The sequence below is a fragment of the Palaemon carinicauda genome, chromosome 35 (genome assembly GCF_036898095.1).
Source record: "Palaemon carinicauda isolate YSFRI2023 chromosome 35, ASM3689809v2, whole genome shotgun sequence".
NCBI classification, from domain to species: domain Eukaryota; kingdom Metazoa; phylum Arthropoda; class Malacostraca; order Decapoda; family Palaemonidae; genus Palaemon; species Palaemon carinicauda.
The window spans coordinates 66,906,478-66,928,414 of NC_090759.1; the positions used below are offsets into that span (position 1 = coordinate 66,906,478).

General features: G+C 37.7%; 1 protein-coding gene across 3 annotated transcripts in view; it reads right to left on the reverse strand.

The window, feature by feature from the left end:
• The window catches only part of Fbxl4 (F box and leucine-rich-repeat gene 4), a 35,439-nt gene that overhangs the window by 6,410 nt on the left and 7,092 nt on the right, over positions 1-21,937 (reverse strand). For all 3 annotated transcript variants that reach the window (XM_068359216.1, XM_068359218.1, XM_068359217.1), the window contains exons 2-11: positions 13,467-13,732; positions 11,963-12,056; positions 8,494-8,692; positions 7,843-8,004; positions 6,081-6,327; positions 4,927-5,052; positions 2,880-3,114; positions 1,852-2,013; positions 1,017-1,179; positions 471-659 (exon numbers count right to left, since the gene is read on the reverse strand). In XM_068359216.1, coding sequence (XP_068215317.1) covers positions 471-659; positions 1,017-1,179; positions 1,852-2,013; positions 2,880-3,114; positions 4,927-5,052; positions 6,081-6,327; positions 7,843-8,004; positions 8,494-8,692; positions 11,963-12,056; positions 13,467-13,619 — 1,730 coding nt within the window. In that variant the 5' untranslated portion in view covers positions 13,620-13,732. The remainder of the gene's footprint in view (positions 1-470; positions 660-1,016; positions 1,180-1,851; positions 2,014-2,879; positions 3,115-4,926; positions 5,053-6,080; positions 6,328-7,842; positions 8,005-8,493; positions 8,693-11,962; positions 12,057-13,466; positions 13,733-21,937) is intronic.

A 21,937-nucleotide genomic window follows, 5' to 3' on the forward strand; every position in this document is an offset into this window, starting at 1 on the left:
CAGTTTAATCCCATCCCTCCTTTGGAGCTTCCCAAACACATTAAATAACCCCCCTGAGAATGAGCACAGGATTGGTAACCGTACCCTATAGGAAAAACTAGTAAACATTGATGGAAATTGCTGTAACTCTTAGTCAATGATATCAATTGCATGACTAAATGAATTTATTATTTGATATAAAAGTAATTACAAGACAAATTACTTATAATTAGGTTTTCCACATTTAAAAACTTGAAACAGGATGCTAGAAAACCTCAAATCAATCAATCAAAACTAAGAACATTGTTGTAATTATCAAAACATAGCACCTATTTATACTTAGAATCTCCTACATGATTATATACAAGACTAAACTAGATATGCAGCATTTGTTTGAAGGAAAAATCTAATATCCCAAATTCTCTATGACACCTTACATTGCCATATTTTTACGGTACAAAGCATAGTTTATAAACAAAATAATAACAAACCTGTGTACGGCATCAGGAGTAATATTCCTTGTACCCATAATATCCAGCTGTGTCAACTGTGAGGATTGCATTGTCAACTGGTTTAAATCATGGTCAGTCAGAGTCCTAAGAGCTGTGAGATAAAGACGCTTGAGGTTTTTGCATCCACGTACAAGCTCTCCCAAACCTTCGGTGATGACGCCCGAGAGCCTTAAAAGAAAATAATTCCACTGACATAATAATGGACAATAAAATAACACAATGACATGTAATGCAAGAGGCTAAATCCTATTAAAATATAGACATTTTATTAATATTGCATACACTACTATTGCCTAAATCCATAATTCAATTCAATCTAAATTAAAATTTGCCTGAATTCTTAAATACAATTTAACCTTAGTTAAACTTTATTATTAAACAAGAATAAAGAGCAAGTATCAATCTGGTAATTTTCTCCTACTTTTTAATTGCAGTACTTCATTGACACTATATATACAATACTAAAAGATATAACTGATACCAGAAGTCCTAATACTTAGGACTTACAAACAACTCGATACTTACGCCCATCCAAGATCCAAATCCTGAAGTGTTGGGATGCATGCAAGGGCTCTCAGTCCCCGAGTTGTTAAGCTATGAGTCTTCCAGGCATGTAAAGATCTTAGGTTTCGGTTGAATGTTGCCAGAGTTAAGGCAATCTCATCCATTTCAAGTTGTGTACAGTAATCTAAGAAAATAAATTTTTATAAATTCACTAAAAATACAATGATCAACTTTACAAAAGTGACGGGAACAGAATAATTATGATAGTACAGTAATTCAATAATAATAGTATAAAACTTGAAAGAAATGCAGACATACATTAAAAATCAAGAACAGTATACTATACCTATAATACCCTCGATATTTACAGGGACTAAATAGCAATGAGCTCACCAACAATGTATGTTACAGATAAATTTTACCTAAAAAGCTAATGGCAATAAAATTATATCCCATAGATTTTTAGAATTATCTTTTGGCACTGTTCAACACCATTCATGGAACAACTTTCATAAAAATTAGTTAAGCCAATTGCCCCGTTTCGGAAGGAAATGGAAGCATATGATCCAAAAACCACACACAAACTTAGACTTTGTTCTAGTACCCCTATACTCAGGGTTTTCACAATAAATAAAATTACATTGGTAAATTTGTAATTTCTAATGACTGACTACTATAAATGATATAAAACATGATAACGCATGATAAATTCAGCTTTTGTTTGTTGATATAAGACAGATGTTTACAAAAAGTTATGATCTCAAATAACTGACAAAATTATTGTAATTCAATGGAAATTATGATTAAATAAAAACTCTAAACTACTAAATTTACAATAATAGCCTATGATGCATACTCAAACTGAGGTATTGTAGACTTCCTGCGTGCTGCAACAGTAACTGAAGGGTGTGGAAGTCAATACGTGTTCTTGACAAATCAAGACGGTTGAGCCCTCTGGCTTTCTTCAACTCTCTAAAACCAAGATGATCAACTTTACTGCAGTTAGCCATACTCAATTCTGAAAATGATAAGAAAGTAAATCGTATAGGTAGTGAAATTCAGCAATTATAGAAAAATAGAAAACAATATACAGTACGTTGTATATACATTAAAATTTACTCCATTAAATGCTTTCATAGTAATATGGTAATCAATCACAGAATAAAGCGCACACCTTCAAACTAAAAAATTTATCACATTAAATTTTTTCGTATTAAAATGGTGAAAAATCACAAAGTAAAGCTTTCCAGATGAAAATTGTGCCAAAAGACCCAGATATGTACACAACCAAACCAATGATTGCTACCCCTATGCAACTTTCATCAAACCAACCCTATACTTTAATCCACTGAATTAATAGTGTAGTGCCAAAGAGACATTAACTATTCTGCCTTGAGAGAATCCTATAAAGAAGCTGGTAAAGTGTATACTGTATGACATTTACTTTTTTAAAAATGCAGGAAACATTGTACATTTATCAATACAAGAATTATTTCATTTTGCATATTCAATTATGTCAACACTATGCTGTTTCTAGACTTCCATAGGTTATACAGGAAAGAATTGTTTGCAAATTAAAGGCAAAAACTGAATTACAAAAATGTTAAAGTTGGAAAGTTTGTGTAAAAAATATAAACAAAAAAAATTGAGGCTATAAAACTCATCTCGCAACTATAATCTACTATACAAAGTATTTATAATCTACCATTTTTTCAATTTTTGAAGATTATAATTACCGTATGAATACAAATCTTTTAACAATTTTAATTTACAAATTCTACTAATTCAAAATCCTATGCTGCACAGTACATGGATTTTCAGTCCACAAATTCACAATTGAGTAAATTATGCGTAAAGTAAACATATTTAAAAAAGGGTCCTTACCTTGAAGATTATAGCAGACATTGGCTATCATGTACAAACAATAATTATCTATGAAATGGCAATTATTAAGACGAAGCGTCGTGAGCTGTCGTCCACAAGTGTGTATGAATTCCATAAAGGTCCCTGTATCTACAGCATTATATGGACCACACCAAGAAAGATCAAGGCAGGCAAGGAGTGAGCATCTTGTCCTCAAACATTCTAGAGTAGAATTCTTCACCAGCCACCAACAGTTCTGGAATAAACATCACAAATTCCAGTCAAACAGCAATTCATAACAACACAATACTCTGTCATATTATAAAATAATCTATAAGTAGACCTTACATCTAGATGTATATTACATCAACGTAATTACAATCCTCCTTTCAACTAGCTACTGTTTATATCAAACGTCAAAAATTCTTGGTCTAACATATTTATCATGTGGGTATACATTAAGTTTTGAGTAGAGCTCCAAAAAGGAAGATTAGAGTTACAGTTTATTATCATGCACTAATTCAACCAAACTTCACATAAAATATTCACTCTGATATAAAGAAATCTAGGGGTAGAAACAGTTGCAGATAGATAGGCAAGTAATAAATAAGCCGGGAGAATATATTAAAGGTAGTAAGAAAATAATTTTCATGTATGGTAAACTGTAAGAAGCATTTTTCTACAAAGGACTCTAATAGAAGATAAACGGTCAGCTATCTCAGTTCAATTTCATAATGACTTATCCAACACTTAGCACCCTCTATGGACTAATACCAAATGTTTGTTCTTTGCAGATTAAAATAATATAAAAAGATTACTTTTACATTGATAAAATCAAACAATACTTGAAAATTACTGGAATGTGTATTGATATTTTCTTTTATCAATGGAGTTACTTGAGGAGGTGGATCAGTTTCAGTTTCAGTACTTGGGGTCTGTTATTGCAGCAAATGGTGGAGTGGAAGCAGATGTACGTCAGAGAGTGAATGAAGGTTGCAAAGTGTTGGGGGCAGTTAAGGGAGTAGTAAAAAATAGAGGGTTGGCCATGAATGTAAAGAGAGTTCTGTATGAGAAAGTGATTGTACTAACTGTGATGTATGGATCGGAGTTGTGGGGAATGAAAGTAACAGAGACACAGAAATTGAATGTGTTTGAGATGAAGTGTCTAAGGAGTATGGCTGGTGTATCTCGAGTAGATAGGGTTAGGAATGATGTAGTGAGGGTGAGAACGGGTGTAAGAAATGAGTTAGCAGCTAGAGTGGATATGAATGTGTTGAGGTGGTTTGGCCATGTTGAGAGAATGGAAAATGGCTGTCTGCTAAAGAAGGAGATGAATGCAAGAGTTGATGGGAGAAGTACAAGAGGAAGGCCAAGGTCTGGGTGGATGGATGCAGTGAAGGAAACTCTGGGTGATAGGAGGATAGATGTGAGAGAGGCAAGAGAGCGTGATAGGAATAGGAATGAATGGCGAGCGATTGTGACGCAGTTCCAGTAGGCCCTGCTGCTTCCTCCGGTGCCTTGGATGACCGCGGAGGTAGCAGTAGTAGGGGATTCAGCATTATGAAGCTTCACCTGTCGTGGATAATGTGGGAGGGTGGGCTGTACCACCCTAGCAGTACCAGCCGAACTCAGTTGAGTCCCTTGTCAGGCTGGGAGGAACATAGAGAGGAGACATCCCCTTTTTTGTTTCATTTGTTTGATGTCGGCTACCCCCCAAAATTGGGAGAAGTGCCTTGGTATATGTGATGTGATTTTCTTATACTGTACATCTACACTCCCACTGTTTGTTTTAAATTTAAAAAAATTGTGAACCAATATGTGATTCAAGCATAGTATAAAGATACTGAAAGTACTCATTTCAAATATACTACAATTACACTATTAATACAAAATAACTCCCATGTTGAAATATCTTCATATTCCACCATGCAAACTCCTATACCATAATCAATTGTGTACAGTACTTGCACATGCAGTGGAATCATGAAGAAGTCAAACTTGCAATTATATCATGTCAATAAAACTACTTATTACATATTCATTTGTCTTAAAGCCAACAAATAACCACCTTTAGATTCATCCTCATGTACAGGAAAGGATCGGAAGCAAACTTGTGAAGCAGTTTGCATGTGCAGCAAAGCCGACAAAGACTCTTGATGTCCAACTGCTTGAGGATGTGCATGATAAGCTCTTCCTGAAAATATACACTTGATTAACCCTTTTACCCCCAAAGGACGTACTGGTACGTTTCACAAAAGCCATCCCTTTACCTCCATGGACGTACTGGTACGTCTTTGCAAAAAAATGCTATAAAAATTTTTTTTTTCATATTTTTGATAATTTTTTGAGAAAATTCAGACATTTTCCAAGAAAATGAGACCAATCTGACCTCTCTATGACAAAAATTAAGGCTGTTAGAGCAATTTTAAAAAAATATACTGCAAAATGTGCTGGGAAAAAATAACCCCCTGGGGGTTAAGGGTTGGAAATTTCCAAATAGCTTGGGGGTAAAAGGGTTAACTATCAGTTTTAAATTATCTATAAATACAATGAAAATCTTTAGAAGTTAGGTACAAGTTCCTCAAAATTTAAAAAGTTAGTTATCTGTTTTCCAACACTGAAACTTTTTGTGCACAAATTTTAAAAGAGTTGATAATAAGTGCAGTGAAATTTTAACTACTCTTGCCACATTGCAGAAAAGGGTAATAATTTTTCATAACAGAATACAATTCTAAAATGTGAACCTGGGATTATACTAACAATCAATTAACCCTTCCGCTACTGCTTTGTTACACTGCAACCCACACAACCGTACAGCTTGAGAAACACTGGCTAAGTATTCAATAAAGCCCTTCCCATAGCTCATATGAAGATGAGGTCACAATGTCCATCAGATATTAATAGGCGGAAATGAAGTGGGTGGAGCTTCAGCAACTCTCTGGTAAACAATTCCTTGCCTTAAACCCCTCCCAATGTATAAAAACTGCTTCGCTTGGTTAGGAACAAAAAATTGCGTAGACATATACGTTGCTTCTCTTTCTTACTATAAGGTAAAACACGTATACGTAGAAGTGCCGAAAGGGTTAAACGTTACGAATTAATGAATTAAAAAATCTTTAAAAATAAATTTGTGCGATTAAAAGAAAAAGAAGTGTCATTAGAAAAATTTAACACTTGAAAAGAATAAGAATAAACCCACAAGACAATTTCTTATCAACTTACAGGCAACATGTCAAAATAGCCTCCACAGGTCCTGATATCAATAAGCTCTTGCTGTTCTTCGAGTAAGTCGTATTTCTTTTCAATTACCCTAAGATCAACATCTGCTTTTTCTTCTCGTAACAGGATTTCAGTGCGTTCTTCATCATCGTCATCATCCCCGTCTTCTTCATGGTCATCCTCCATTAATTTTATTAAATTTTCTTCAGAGAGCAGATACTGTACTCCAGCCAAAATATCTTCTTCGGATCTGTAATATAAAATTGAAAAAATTATAAACTCCGACAAGCTTGTTAAAAATATTATGTACAACAAAATTTTTTTTAATACAATTGTCCCACCATGCTGTAGCCCTGAATTTTAAACTTCTAGTCACACCTTAAAATCTCAACTTTACTTGCCAATGTACTTGCTTCCATTGTTTATAATAGTGTAGTAAAGCCCTTTTGTACACACCATAAGTATATACTCTTCCTACAAATGGAATATTTTTTCTATCAACAGCATAGCTATCTCTCCATTTCATTCATGATGCAGCTACTCTTACAGTCTCAACTCCTGCTTCTTTATCCAGTACTTCCCTAAATTAACAGAAATCTGGTGGCTCTTCTATTACTTATTTATCACAAACCAGTTATCCACTTCCATATCTTCCGCATTTGCCACTGTACAGCAACACATTTTACAACCATCACGAGCTTTTAACAATGGCACTTTGCTTTCAAGATGCAATGCATACAGCCTTTCCTTTTCACCTCTTCAATCTGCTCTCCACACAACTGGCAGTCCAGCTACTGAAATTGAATTCCAACACCCCCTGTAAGAACAATGACTGTTGAGCACCCATATGATGTATAAAGATTAGTCTTGGTGGTCTGGTTATACTAAAACAACCTCAATGTAGACAAGTCATCAAAATAAAGATAAAAGCCACAAAATTCCAAGATAAAAAATATAAATATCAAAGCAATAGTGATGTGGTTATAGTGTTTTTTGGGGCCAGAAAACTACCCAACTTCATTTCATGAAATATGTATGGCCAATTGGTGCAGGTTAAACTAATCTCATATGAAAGTTTTATGATAATATAACATAATATTGAAGTTGGAGCCCTTAGGCTTATAGCATCTTGCTTTTCTAACTAGGGTTGTAGCTAGGATTGAAATAATAATAATAATAATAATAATAATAATAATAATCTTCCGAGAGCTATGTTCAGTGGCAACTTTTGTCAAAGCTTTGCTGAGAAATTCATATTTCCATTGTATTCTTGAAATTTATACTCTATTCTTTCTGGCTTTTTCCTCAAGTTCTCTGATGATTAAAAACAGGAAAATTTAGACTTTCATAGTTCTTGATTATCCACGCCGGATCATGCTGCAAGTACACTCACATTCAAATGTTTGCAATACAGTTTACTTTAATGCTTGAATATACAGTGTACGTTTTTGTACAGTAATGTATATAAATTATACAGTTCTAATTCACTAAATGCCAATTCTGATATCAAATGTAAAATAGGAATACTTGCCCATTATCATTTCATATCAATTTGTAAGACAAAACCAAAACAAATAACCCTGACATTATTGAGAATTTTCTTAAATGAGCCTACTGTGCAATTACAGTTTTAAAATTAAAACTTCAACTGGTTCATCATGCAAATATCATGGAAGCCTGTAGCTTCGATGATATTATCATGATGACTCAAGGTAAAATTCATTGAAATAATCTAACAAAGCTCCAAAGATGATAAATATCTTACATAGCTGCAGTATGAATACCCAGTTTCATAATCTGACTGAAGATAGATTCTCTCAGCTCAGAAACCGACTTGCTCCCAGAATGAGTCGATCCAACAAGCAAAACCGCATCCAGGGCTGGGTAGTAGCTATGCTGTTCATGGTCGAATTCAACACGCAAAATGCTGAAAAATGTGCAAGGGAGTATCAGTCTCCAACACTTATTAATAGAGAATTCTTATGTACTATACTTTAGAAAACCAATCTCTAATAATGATGGGTTTAATTTTCAAAAGTTCATAGATTCAGAGGAATTGGTTCAATTATTTCCAACATTTATAATTGACATAATGCAGTTTCAAATTTACATATAACTGAACAATCATAACTAAAATCACATGCTTGATCCACAATAATACTGTATATCATTAATAAAAGCATGGAAGAAACTAAATAATAAAAAAAATGGCCAAACTGTAACAAGCTGTGACACTACAAAAAAACACCCAAATATAAGGAAGAAAAGAATGATTACAGATATTCATTGAACCTGTATAACTTTCCTGAAATATCCAAGAACTATGTACAGTTATTTTTCTTACAAATATAATTACACAAATATTGTGCCGAATACTACATACGTAAAAGTCTTGCCATAATTAGCTACTCCTCACTTTATAAGTCGATGAGGCTGAGAAATGGGAGGAGAGAATATGCGAGCTGCTGCTTTCAATCCCAGCTGAGGCTCTCCTGACCAAAGCAGTATCCAACCGTCACCCTCTAGAGACCCCCATACACGTACTACACTCCCAGGATTGTAGGTTTCGTAAATATCAACTCGGATGGGATAAACTGCACATTCGTATCTTATGTCTGCAAACAAGAGCGAATGCCTTTCATTACTTGATCTTCATCATAATACAAAATTTAACAAACCATAATTACATAATACAGCACAGTTCATTTATGGGAGGGAGGGTTAATCTTTAACTAAACTTTTCACTGGAATAACTTTATTATTTGGTAGTCTAACTTTTGCTGTATTCTATTTTAATAATAATTCAGTGAACTTGAGAAAAAAACACTCTTCTTTACTGAATCTGAATTCTCTCAAAACCAATAAAAGTAAAGTGACTAGATTAATTTGGCTGTACAAGAAGTTTATTTTCATCACATATTGCAGTGATGTCTCATTGCAGTAGCACCAAATATGATTGTCAGAAGCGATCCCCACTCTCTAACAGATATCTCTCCATTTTATCAACATGGTACATACTGCCAACATGGTGTAGATGCCAGAGAAAGTGATAACCCGGACCTAGTTGCTTTCATTGGAGTTTTGGCTTTTAAGGTAGCTGGAGAGTACCTGGTGGTTTTGATATATGTAGGAAGCACTGACATTCTCTCTTAAGGGGTTAAAAAAAAAAAAACATGCGCAATATGGAAAGTTCCTGTGTACAGAATGCTAACACCATCTAATATCTACTATCGCTTTCTTCGATGTTTCTTTGAATATTAACCCGGAACCTCGGGAGACTTACAGACTGAGACTGGTGAGTAGAATTGAGAAGAAACAGGAATGGGCAATGGAGAGAAGGGATACAGGAAAGAATTGGTGAGCATAGCTTCAAGTAACAAACGGTTGCTAGAGACTGAATTACCCGATGAGGATGATTTAACTTTTGCTTCTACTTTTTTTACAAACTGAAAGCTGGTTCCTGACGTATATGGGCATATGAATACTACATAAGATTTATTAAAATTATAAAAATGTGAACAAATTTACATATTGTATATTTTTCTTATTAGTCTTTATAAAAAGCCACTTGACAAGGAATGACTTAACATGAGGTATGACTTGCACAAGGAAAAGGTATAAGGACAGAAAGCCAGAGAATTTTGAATAATGCTGACCAAGAAACAATACAAATTTCAACATTAGCAGAATTAAAGAGATAAGAAAAATAACTAAATTACAGCTAGGTCTAAAGCACAAGGCAAAGAAAAAGAATGCAAGAAGCAGAGCAAAAAAGGTTTCACGTACAGGAGATTAATAAAAAAGTGTGAATTACACAAGTTTATTATCCAAAGTTGACTTAAGCAAAGCAAGGTAAAATTGTCATGGTTGCTGTTACCACAATGAGATGCACACACTGTAGTATAGAGGTAGAAAGTTCATTCTTACAGATATATCAAAGGTGCCAATCCATATACTGTACAGTCCACTTTAGTGATTGCTTTTTAGTCCTAAAGATTTCAGAACTCATGTGTCCAAGAGAATTCAATGATGAACTGTAAATTACGGGTAATTGTGTTGGATAGCATTTCAACACTTATTTAACACTTACCAGTAAATACTGTAATCCTATTAAAGTTTTATCCGTGTACCTCTTTCCAAATACCGTACTGTAATTACATTAGGCTTTGCACCAACTTCCTAGAAACAGTTTCAAAAAAAAAAATTATGACGTCAGACATTTACTTCTATGGCTTCTCTTCCACTAATACCCCTTGTTATCTACTTTCAGGGGATTTCATTTTCTGCCACTAACACCTCCAGTCTTCTGTTGATAAAACTAATAGAGCTAATACACGTGAAACTATATGGATGTTTGTTCATGATGTTAGAAAACCAAATTGTTCCATTAGGAAATGAGGTAAAATAAAAGTAGAGCAAATAAAATCAGTCATATAAAACAAAATATGAATACTGTAAAATATATTCTGCATTGTAACACACTCTGAGAATTATCTTTCCCATAAAATTGTGATCAATAAGTAACCAATGATAACTTAAGTTACTAAAATTCATTGCAGCATTTCCTTAGTACCCAGCGCCACTGCTTTCTGTTTCAACTCATTCAAAGACTAACTTCATAAGAGATAGCCCTATGACTTGGTACACAAGTTGAAATACTTCATAATCATAATTTTAAACTCCAGTGTCTTACAGAAATATAGAAATATTTATAATAGAGAATTCTTCACCGGCGCTGGAAGGGTCACTGGATCATTAACAATATACAGTAGTAGGATAATGACAGGTGACACGAGGGGGAAGCCCTGACCAACCCACCCGACTGTCACAAAATGGGACAGGGAGGGGTGGTCAAGGAAAGGAAATTTAATCTGTAAACTGTACAGTATTTTAATTTGTATAGGTAAATAAAAATTAGCTTCATTTGTTCCTATGTGTACACACACCTTTAGTCCTTTTAAATAAGGGGACTCAATGGTGGAATGAAGTTCTCTAGATCCAAACTGGAAGGTTTTTCATTTTCCTGGACATATCATCCTTCCAGGTCCTGTACAGGAGCTAGGTAGGCGACTCCAATAACCTCCTTACAAACGAACATGGGAGCTGTTAGGGCCTAACCCATTACTGGCCAAAAAGGATGCCAGCAAATTACTAGGATACGGGAAACCTATCTCCCTAACAGGTAGTGACAAGCCCAGTACATCAAGAGAAATGTTTGGTAAAACACACAAAATGCAAGAAAGAGTAACTGACCATCATCAGATGTAAGCTCGGGGAGTCATGATTTCGGTTGCCTCATTCCCTCGAGAAGGAAAAAAAGAAAGTGGCTCGGGGAGTCATGATTTCGGTTGCCTCATTCCCTCGAGAAGCAAAAAAAGAAAGTGGCTCGGGGAGTCATGATTTTGGTTGCCTCATTCCCTCGAGAGGGAAAAAAAGAAAGTGGTAGAAAAGCCTGCCCCTCTACCTCTCCTTTGAGATTTATACTGATTGCACTACCTGTAGACAGGATGCATATTATGCACTGTGATAGGGCTGGAGTGGGTTACACAGCTAATAAGCAGCCAATTCAGGACCCAAGCAAAGGGGTCCAAAGGCCTATTGACAATGTCCGTAGGGTAATGAAAATTAATGGTGGTCCAACAATTTTAGACCCAACCTCCAGCTCTAAACGCATCGACAATTAAAACGGAAGGCTAGTGATAGTGGAAGGCTAACTGTACAATACATCATATGGAAGCTTATTAATGTAGGTAAGTACTTTTCTGTGTTCAGTACTGTACATGTATTGGGAACATGTCATTTTATGAGGTGAAAATACGACATAGGGCAAGGTATTAGGGTACAGTATTACTATACTATACCGTAATGGTATCTACAACACTCACCAATAAAATCACAGCTCGGAGGCAGGAGTGGTTGTGGTTCGTCTATTGGATCATATTTGGTATCATACTTTGTCCACCAACGGCCATAACTTCGCTGAAAGTAGAGAAATCTTTGACAAAACATAAAATCATCAATGACTTTTATGAATTAATCATAATTCAGATAACCTAAAAAAAAAAGAGCAACCACTAATTTCTATGTTAAACTGAAAACAGTTTCCAAATGTATGTGAAGCCTTTGAAATATAAAGTATAGTAGATACCTAATAAATAATTCACTTAATAAAGGCACTTAGTTTATCCAACAAATTTGACAAATAAATAATCAACAATAAACAAAATAGCCATTCTATGCAAAAAAGGATTACTTCCACTTAAAGTGCATTTGAAATATTAATTAAATATTTATGAGCTTAACCACTGTACTTTATTAATTCTGCCTGAATGTCAACTTCAGTAATTAATTACTGTATGCCTCAGTTACAAAGTTGACATACTGTACTGTTTAACCCTTTTACCCCCAAAAGAACGTACTGGTATGTTTCACAAAACCCATCCCTTTACCCCCATGGACGTACCGGTACGTCCTTGCAAAAAAATGCTATGAAAATTATTTTTTTCATATTTTTGATAATTTTTTTTAAAAATTCAGGCATTTTCCAAGAGAATAAGACCAACCTGACCTCTCTATGACAAAAATTAAGGCTGTTAGAGCAATTTAAAAAAAATATACTGCAAAATGTGCTGGGAAAAAAATAACCCCTTGGAAATTTCCAAAGAGCCTGGGGTAAAAGGGTTAACATGTACAGGTACAACACTTTCACACCTTTCCTTGGTTGCAACTGCTGTTACTCATAATTCTTGCAAAAGGAAGCCATCGCTTCATCAAAAATATAAGCTTAAGATGGCAAATAATACCACATCATGAACAGCTCCTTAAATGATTGCCCCAAAATTTTATAAAGGAAAGCACTGGAATGGCTATCTCTCATCTAAATTCAATAATGCACTAGAAACAAAACAATTCAGTAATACAATGCCCCATAACTGAAAATTTACTATGCTAATGATGCACTGCTTTTCCTGATAAAAAATATTAAAAGTTATTAGTATGTTAACCCTTTTACCCCCAGGCTATTTGGAAATTTCCAACCCTTAACCCCCAGGGGATTATTTTTTTCCCAGCACATTTTGCAGTATATTTTTTTTAAATTGCTCTAACAGCCTTAATTTTTTTCATCGAGAGGTCAGGTTGGTCTCATTCTCTTGGAAAATGCCTGAATTTTCTAAAAAAAATATTCAAAAATATGAAAAAAAAAAATTTTATAGCATTTTTTTGCAAGGACGTACCGGTACGTCCATGGGAGTAAAGGGATGGCTTTTGTGAAACGTACCAGTACGTCCTTTGGGGGTAAAAGGGTTAAACTATATGTTACAGTTCAATAGTGCAGCAATAACAACAGATATTACAAACCACATACTGTAACTACAGTACTGTACTCACCAAACAGTAGGCTGATGAAAAGTCCCCATACTGTGGATACAAAGTAGGCTTGCCAATAACATTGTTAGCAACATATGATATGGAGCCATCACTCCCATACTGAGAGCTGAAGTCTTCAACTTCTTTAGCGAACTGATCCACTACACACTGCATCTTTATTATCTGTTATTCAAGACGAGCTTGTCAATACACCAGAGCTGTGGTGAGGTATGAAGATAAAGTTTAACCCATTCAAATGTATGAATCATGGAGAAGAAACAGCACCTCTGAAAATAGAAATAAAAAAGTACTGCATGATTTCTAATATTTTTTTTCTTCATAACACATTCTAATTCATCCTAAGGGTAGAATGCATGTATGACCGTACCATTCTGTTCGTAATACTATAGGTATGCAGTTAATTCTAATACCCACGCCTTCTCCATCACGATGTTCAATACTACACAGTATTCCAGAAGCTTTGTTCCAACTGTGACATTCTAATGTTTTGTTCCAGCTGTAACCAAATTGTAGAATGATCCTCCTAAGTAGGTACTGTAGATGAATTGGTGGAACTTCAAAAGTTCAAACTTGCAGCAAATGTTTTTATGTTGAACAGACTGACATAAGTCTCTTATTACAGTTTATATATGACATATCTGTTTTAATGTTGTTACTGTTTTTAAAATATTTATCTTAATTGTTCATTACCTCTCTTGTAGTTTATTTCCTTACTTACTTACCTATCTGGGCTATTTTTCCCTGTTGGAGCCCTTAGACTTACAGCATCATGGTTTTTCCATTAGGGTTGTAGCTCAGCTAATAATAATAATAATAATAATAATAATAATAATAACAATAATAAAAAATGGAAAACTGACTTATTAGCTGCATATTTACACGATAGATAATTTCTAAATGCATTTAAGGAGAAGGATTTTAAATGGTAAAGTACTGTACTGTATAACGAAACACAAAGCTTAGAAAATCAAGTAGCCATTAAAAAATTTCTCAGTAAAATTTTCTATTATCTTCAGCTAACTGTTCTACCATAACCTATAAAGCAAAATTTGTATACCAATGCACTAAAAACCTAAAATAGAAACTAGTATTTCATATAAAAATAATTATACAACTAGAAATATTTACTAATTATAGAAAAATTATTTCTACAATTACTATGAGAGGCATCCAATATGAGAAACCTCGATCCTACTATATCTTAGCAAGACATTTTCTACGCTATTTTCATTGAAGAAACTTGCTTTGAATTTGTTTATACAGGGTATATATAATCTTGTGGGTTGACCTTATCTATCTACTTTCATTAGTTTGCCTCATCTGATGGACTCAAATCCTTACCCGCTATGTTTCTTTTTAAACAAACCAACATTTACAGTGTTTGTCAATTTCTGTAAACAAGCAAATACACTTTCTGTAAACTCTTGTAATTATATCTTTACTCAGAGAGAAATTCTTTGTACTTATGGGAATGCTGTTGCTTTTTACTCATTCACTAGATTCAAGACGCTACACAAAAGACGTACTGAAGAGAACAAAAATCAGCTTTATCAACAACTAATTCATAATGAAGATATCACAAGCATTTTTAGGAAAAGCCTACAAAAAAAAAAATGAGAACTTTAAAATCAATGACATGAGGATTAGTTATAGTTTCCAACACCCTGGATGTATCTTTGTGATTTGCTATCAATTTTGAGGGAACTTTTCCTCAATACTCACCACATTTGCTAGTTAAGATTGCATTTCTCTAGCAATGATGTTTGTTCTTAATTAGAATTTGGGATGCTAGTTTGAAACTGCCTCATGAGCACCAACTAAGCAACCATTTTTTAACCACACTGATTATAAAGGATACTCAATTCCTAGGATTAATTCCGCAGAGAATTTAACAGTGGAGGATGGTGGAAGCAGTTCTCAACCTAATTTGAACTAAGGTGCCAATAAATTAGACAGTATTCAACTATACTCCTTGTTAAGATTTATTTTACCAATAACCTCCTGGCTAGTACAGTGGTAACGTGTTTGCCTAGCATTTCGCATGGCAAGAGATCGATCCCCGCCCAGGACCGTGAGTTTAAGCTGTTTACTGGGGAGGCTACTGCTGTGGTATGGCACCACAGTGGGGGGTTGGGCTTGCCCGGCTGACGTTCTGGTGAGCATCTCTTCTGATGGAACCGGAACTGAAACCAGTCACCTTTAACCTTTTAACCTTTAATGTTCTTACCAGCTTACTAGCATAACAGGTAGCCAATAATTTCTGATAACATTATTACTATTACTATGTAAGCTACAACCCTAGTTAGAAAAAGAGAGTGCTATAGAACCAAGGGCTCTAAAATGTTATTTTCATTAGTAAAATAAATTTTTGAATATACTTACCCGGTGATCATATAGCTGTCAGCTCTGCTGCCCGACAGAAAAAACCTAAGGACAAAATACGCCAGCGATCGCTATACAGGTGGGGGTGTACATCAACAGCGCCATCTGTCGAGCAGGTACTCAAGTACTCCATGTCAACACAGAACCAATTTTCTTCTCTGCCCACTGGGTCTCTATTGGGGAGGATGGGAGGGTCCTTTAATTTATGATCACCGGGTAAGTATATTCAAAAATTTATTTTACTAATGAAAATAACATTTTTCAATATTAAACTTACCCGATGATCATATAGCTGATTCACACCCAGGGGGGTGGGTAGAGACCAGCATAATATGTTAACATTAAGAGCTAAGTATTTTGTATTTCATTTTAGCAGTTATTCAAAATAACAAACATAAAATTAATAAGTACCTGGTAAGGAAGTCGACTTGAACAATTACTCTGCCTTTTTAAGTACGTCTTCCTTACTGAGCCTCGCGATCCTCATAGGATGCTGAGCGACTCCTAGGAGCTGAAGTATGAAGGGTTGCAACCCATACTAAAGGACCTCATCAAAACCTCTAATCTAGGCGCTTCTCAAGAAATGACTTTGACCACCCGCCAAATCAAGTAGGATGCGAAAGGCTTCTTAGCCTTCCGGACAACCCAAAAACAATAATAAAACATTTCAAGAGAAAGATTAAAAAAAGGTTATGGAATTAGGGAATTGTAGTGGTTGAGCCCTCACCCACTACTGCACTCGTTGCTACGAATGGTCCCAGAGTGTAGCAGTTCTCGTAAAGAGACTGGACATTCTTAAGATAAAAAGACGCGAACACTGATTTGCTTTTCCAATAGGTTGCGTCGAATATACTTTGCAGAGATCTATTTTGTTTAAAGGTCACGGAAGTTGCGACAGGTCTAACTTCGTGTGTCCTTACCTTCAGCAAAGCTTGGTCTTCCTCATTCAGATGGGAATGAGCTTCTCGTATTAACAGTCTGATAAAATAGGATAAAGCATTCTTTGACATAGGCAAAGATGGATTCTTAACTGAACACCATAAAGCTTCAGACGGGCCTCGTAAAGGTTTTTAAATAGAACTTAAGAGCTCTTACAGGACATAAGACTCTTTCTAGTTCATTTCCAACCATACGATAAGTTTGGAATATCGAACGATATTGGTCAAGGCCGAGAAGGCAGCTCGTGTTTGGCTAGAAAACCAAGTTGTAGAACATGTAGCCGTTTCGGATGAGAATCCGATGTTCTTGCAGAAGGCATGAATCTCACTGACTCTTTTAGCTGTGGCTAAGCATATCAGGAAAAGAGTCTTAAAGGTGAGATCTTTCAGGGAGGCTGATTGTAACGGTTCGAACCTGTCTGACATAAGGAATCTTAGTACCACGTCTAAATTCCAACCAGGTGTAACCAAACGACACTCCTTCGTGGTCTCAAAAGACTTAAGGAGGTCCTGTAGATCTTTATTGTTGGAAAGATCTAAGCCTCTGTGACGGAAGACTGATGTCAACATGCTTCTGTAACCCTTGATAGTGGGAGCTGAAAGAGATCGTTCTTTCCTCAGATATAAGAGAAAGTCAGCTATTTGAGTTACAGAGGTACTGGTCGAGGATACGGATACTGACTTGCACCAGTTTCGGAAGATTTCCCACTTCGATTGGTAGACTCTAAGGGTGGATGTTCTCCTTGCTCTAGCAATCGCTCTGGTTGCCTCATTCGAAAAGACTCTAGCTCTCGAGAGTCTTTCGATAGTCTGAAGGCAGTCAGACGAAGAGCGTGGAGGCCTTGGTGTACCTTCTTTACGCGTGGCTGACGTAGAAGGTCCACCCTTAGGGGAAGTGTTCTGGGAACGTCTACTAGCCATCGAAGTACCCCGGTGAGCCATTCTCTCGCGGGCCAGAGGGAAGCAACTAGCGTCAACCTTGTCCCTTCGTGAGAGGCGAACTTCTGCAGTACCTTGTTGACAATCTTGAACGGAGGGAATGCATATAGATCTAGATGTGACCAATCAAGTAGAAAGGCATCTATATGAACTGCTGCTGGGTCCGGGATTGGTGAGCAAAATATTGGGAGCCTCTTGGTCATCGAGGTTGCGAAGAGATCTATGGTTGGCTGGCCCCAGGTGGCCCAAAGTCTCTTGCATACATCCTTGTGGAGGGTCCATTCTGTTGGAATTATTTGTCCCTTCCGACTGAGACAATCTGCCATGACATTCAAGTTGCCTTGGATGAACCTCGTTACTAGTGAAATGTCTAGACCTTTTGACCAGGTGAGGAGGTCCCTTGCGATCTCGTACCATGTCAAAGAGTAGGTCCCTCCTTGCTTGGAGATGTACGCCAAAGCCGTGGTGTTGTCCGAGTTCACCTCCACCACTTTGCCTTGAAGGAGAGACCTGAAGCTTTTCCAGGTCAGACGTACTGCCAGTAGCTTCTTGCAGTTGAAATGCATTGTCCTTTGACTCAAGTTCCATAATCCCGAGCATTCCCTACCGTCTAATGTCGCACCCCAGCCTACGTCCGATGCGTCCGGGAAGAGAACGTGGTTGGGAGTCTGAACAGTCAGGGGAAGACCCTCTCTAAGGTTGATATAGTCCTTTCACCAAATCAGACCAGACTTTATCTTTCCGGAAACCGGGATCGAGACCGCTTCTAGCGTCTTGTCCTTTTTCCAGTGAAAAGCTAGATGGTATAGAAGAGGATGGAGGTGTAGTCTTCCTAGTGACACAAATTGATCCACGGATGACAGTGTCCCTACCAGACTCATCCACAGCCTGACTGGGCAGCGTTCCTTCTTCAGCATCTTCTGGATGGATAGCAGGGCTGGGGGTTGATCGTCTTGTTCAGCAACGTCCTCATCAGAGGGTTCCTCATCTGAAACTGATGAGGAAACGGCAACGGAGTGGGCAACGTCTGACTCGCTGAATCCGGTCGCACTGGTGGATGCGTGACGGAGCCGGACGCAATATCATGGTACTACTGCACAGTCTGTGAACTGTCAACAATCATGGTTGCGCGAGGAACTACAGCGTCAACCCGAAACTGTCTAGACTGTCTGGGTTGTGCAGTCAACACCCTACCGGGTTGCTGAGGTTGACGCACTGCGTCACAACAAGTCACCTCTGCTGGTTGTTGAACGTCTTCCTAGTGACACACTGAACGTCAACAACCACCTCCGAGCGTCGCTTAACGTCAACGTGCGACTGGCAACCCACACTGGGTCGCATCGGTGGAGGAACCACATCAACTGGCAGACGCGAGTAGGATACCTCAGCGTCAACAGGGCGCACAACCAACCGGTAGGAAGGTTGTTGGCCAGAAGGTTCTTCTCCGTATTTAAGTCCTCTATCAAGGACACAAGCTTGGACTGCATGTCTTGCAGCAAAGCCCATTTAGGGTCTACGGGAGCAGGTGTGGCAACAGACGGGGTTAGCGACTGAGGCGGAACCATTTACCATCCCTGGAAGCCTTGTTATGTGTGCATAATAGTACAGCAAAACTTCAAAGGCTCGACAAAAGTTGAGAAGTTGACCTGTAAACAACTGGAGCGTCTCCTGGCTAGGCGCCAGGGCGAGTCTACCAGAATTGAGAAGTCTACCTGGGCAGAGGCATGAACTCCCAAGCCGAGAACTTCTCTCGTGTCCTATCAGACTCTCGCTCTATAAGCCAGTTTAAAAGAAGGGAAATCAAAGGCTGTATCCCTAAAACTCCTCCTGGTGCAAAACCAGTCGCCTAGCCAACGTAACGCTCTCTAGGAGAGCGAGAGAGCACTAGCTTAACAACAACGGCTTCGAAGTAGCTAGGCCTAGTGTAAGTTCTGACGTGAGGCGAACGAGGAGCAGCAGTTACAAGATCCGGACGAAGATCCTTAAAAAATCATCATGATTTAATTAAAGTCCATAGGAGGCTAAGCAGCTTAAGGCTCCTCTCCAAATGACAGAGTCCTCAAAGGAATATCAGTAGGAGGGAGAACAGCACTTTCTCATCTACAGGAACCTTGTCCGAGAAAAGCTAGGTATCTCAGTGAGGGTCTCACTGGTGCATTAGCAGCAGACCAGAAGGCAACGTTATGTAACTGCCTGACAGTCTGTGAACTGCCAAAAACTGAACTGTCAACCACAACAGGTGCGTGAGGACATACAGCACTGGTGCATTAGTAGCAGACCAGAAGGCAACGTCATGTAACTGCTTGACAGTCTGTGAGCTGGCAACAATCATAGCTGTGTGGGGAAGCAAAGCCTCTACTCCTGACTGACTAGTCTGCTGCGGGCGAGTAGCGGTAACCACAGTGGGTTGCGGAGGTTGACGCACAGTGTCAAAACAAAGCAACTTAACTCCACCCTCCTGTTGTTGTGGCAACTCGCGAACGTCAACGGAGGGTAGCGTGCGTCTGTGAACGTCAACGTGCGGCTGGCAGGGTACACTGCGCATGGGAGGTGGAACTCTCACAAGCGGAGTGCGGGAGCAGGTAGCGTCAGTGTCTACTGTACGCACAACCGTGGTTGGTTGTAGGCTAACGGGTGCAGCGTCAACCTACTCCGCACGATACTCCTGCATTAAAGATGCTAACTGTGTCTGCATAGACTGTAGCAAAGACCACTTAGGGTCTACAGTAGCAGGTGCAGCAACAGACGGTGTTACTGCCTGTTGCGGTACCGCTTTGCCTCTCTTAGGAGGTGAGCAGTCGTCAGAAGACTGCAGCGAGTCCGAACTGACCCAGTGGCTACACCTGGGCCGTTGGACTTGCGCGGAAGGGACCGACTTGCACTTAATAAGCTGCGAGACCTTGGTCCAAGGTTTCTTACGAGAAACCTCTTCCGCAGACGAGAAGTAAATGGGCTCTCTCGTCTTTGTGTGGGTGGGGCGATCTTGGGTAGATACGCCCGAAACCACGGAGGGAAAACGTCTGTTCGTTGATCAAGGCCTGACGAACCCATAAGTCGTTCGACATTACTTCTCCCCTGGGCTTGGGAGCTTGCAAGAGGTCCCGGACTAGGTGAACGACAGGCACGAACAGACGAACCCTCGGACGCAACACTGTAACACTTTGCGCATATCACTTTATCACTTCGATTTTCTGTTTTGCACTTATTTCACTGAAATCGAAACTTTTACTGATTTCTACCTGAAACACACAATTCTACCCTTCATTAAAAGGTAGTAATTGCGAAAACAGTCGTATAATGCAGCTCATTAATACTAGCAAAAACATATAAAGATAAAGAATTCAGTGGCTGGGAAAGATACTAAACACTAGTTCAATTAAACTACGTTTACAATCTCTCACCGCACATAGCCTGGGGACAAGAATAAAACCCTAGAAACGTTTTACCTTCTTCCCCGTACAGCGACTAGGGAGGAGAGTGACACGAGAACAACGTTACCCGCTTGAACGGAACTTCTTTTTTTTTTTTTTTTTTTTTTTTTTTTTTTTTTTTTTTTTCTCCCTCCGTCTCTATCTCTCTCTCTCTTTCTCTCTTGATTTCGCACCTGAGAGAAGAGCCCAATAATATATCGTCAAAACATGTTATTTGGCTAAAGGAAAAAACTGAAAGGTTTTCCAAATAAAAAGTTCCTTTAATTTAGAATTTAAACCATTTAAGCTAAGAAAGAATGAACGAAACGTCAGAATCGGTTTACTCTTACTGCAAAGTGAAACCGTGATACACTCTCTCTCTATCGTAACGATAGAGCGCATGTTGAACGTCCTGAACGTCAACAACTGCGTAGTCTAAAAAAACTAAACGTTAGTTCATCTTTGAAAACAGTACGAAGACTATCAAAGAAATTCTTTCATAAAACATTAAATCTAAAAAGTTTTAAATTCTTTAAAGGCTAAATACGATATAACGGGCTCAACGTTGATTAACTTCGGTTCCAAGTCAGGACCGCCTACTATCAGGAAAGGTCGCAAATAAACAAAACATAAAAATTTCTTTTTATATGTTTATAATAAATGGAAAGTTAATCGAAGAGGCCTAATAAAGGCGGAGAGATATAAAATATATAGATCTATAACGTGTTAAGCAATTACTAAAAACCTAAACACACTTCCGTCTAAGGGAAGGGTCGGCCATTTAAAAGTGAAAGAGAGTCCA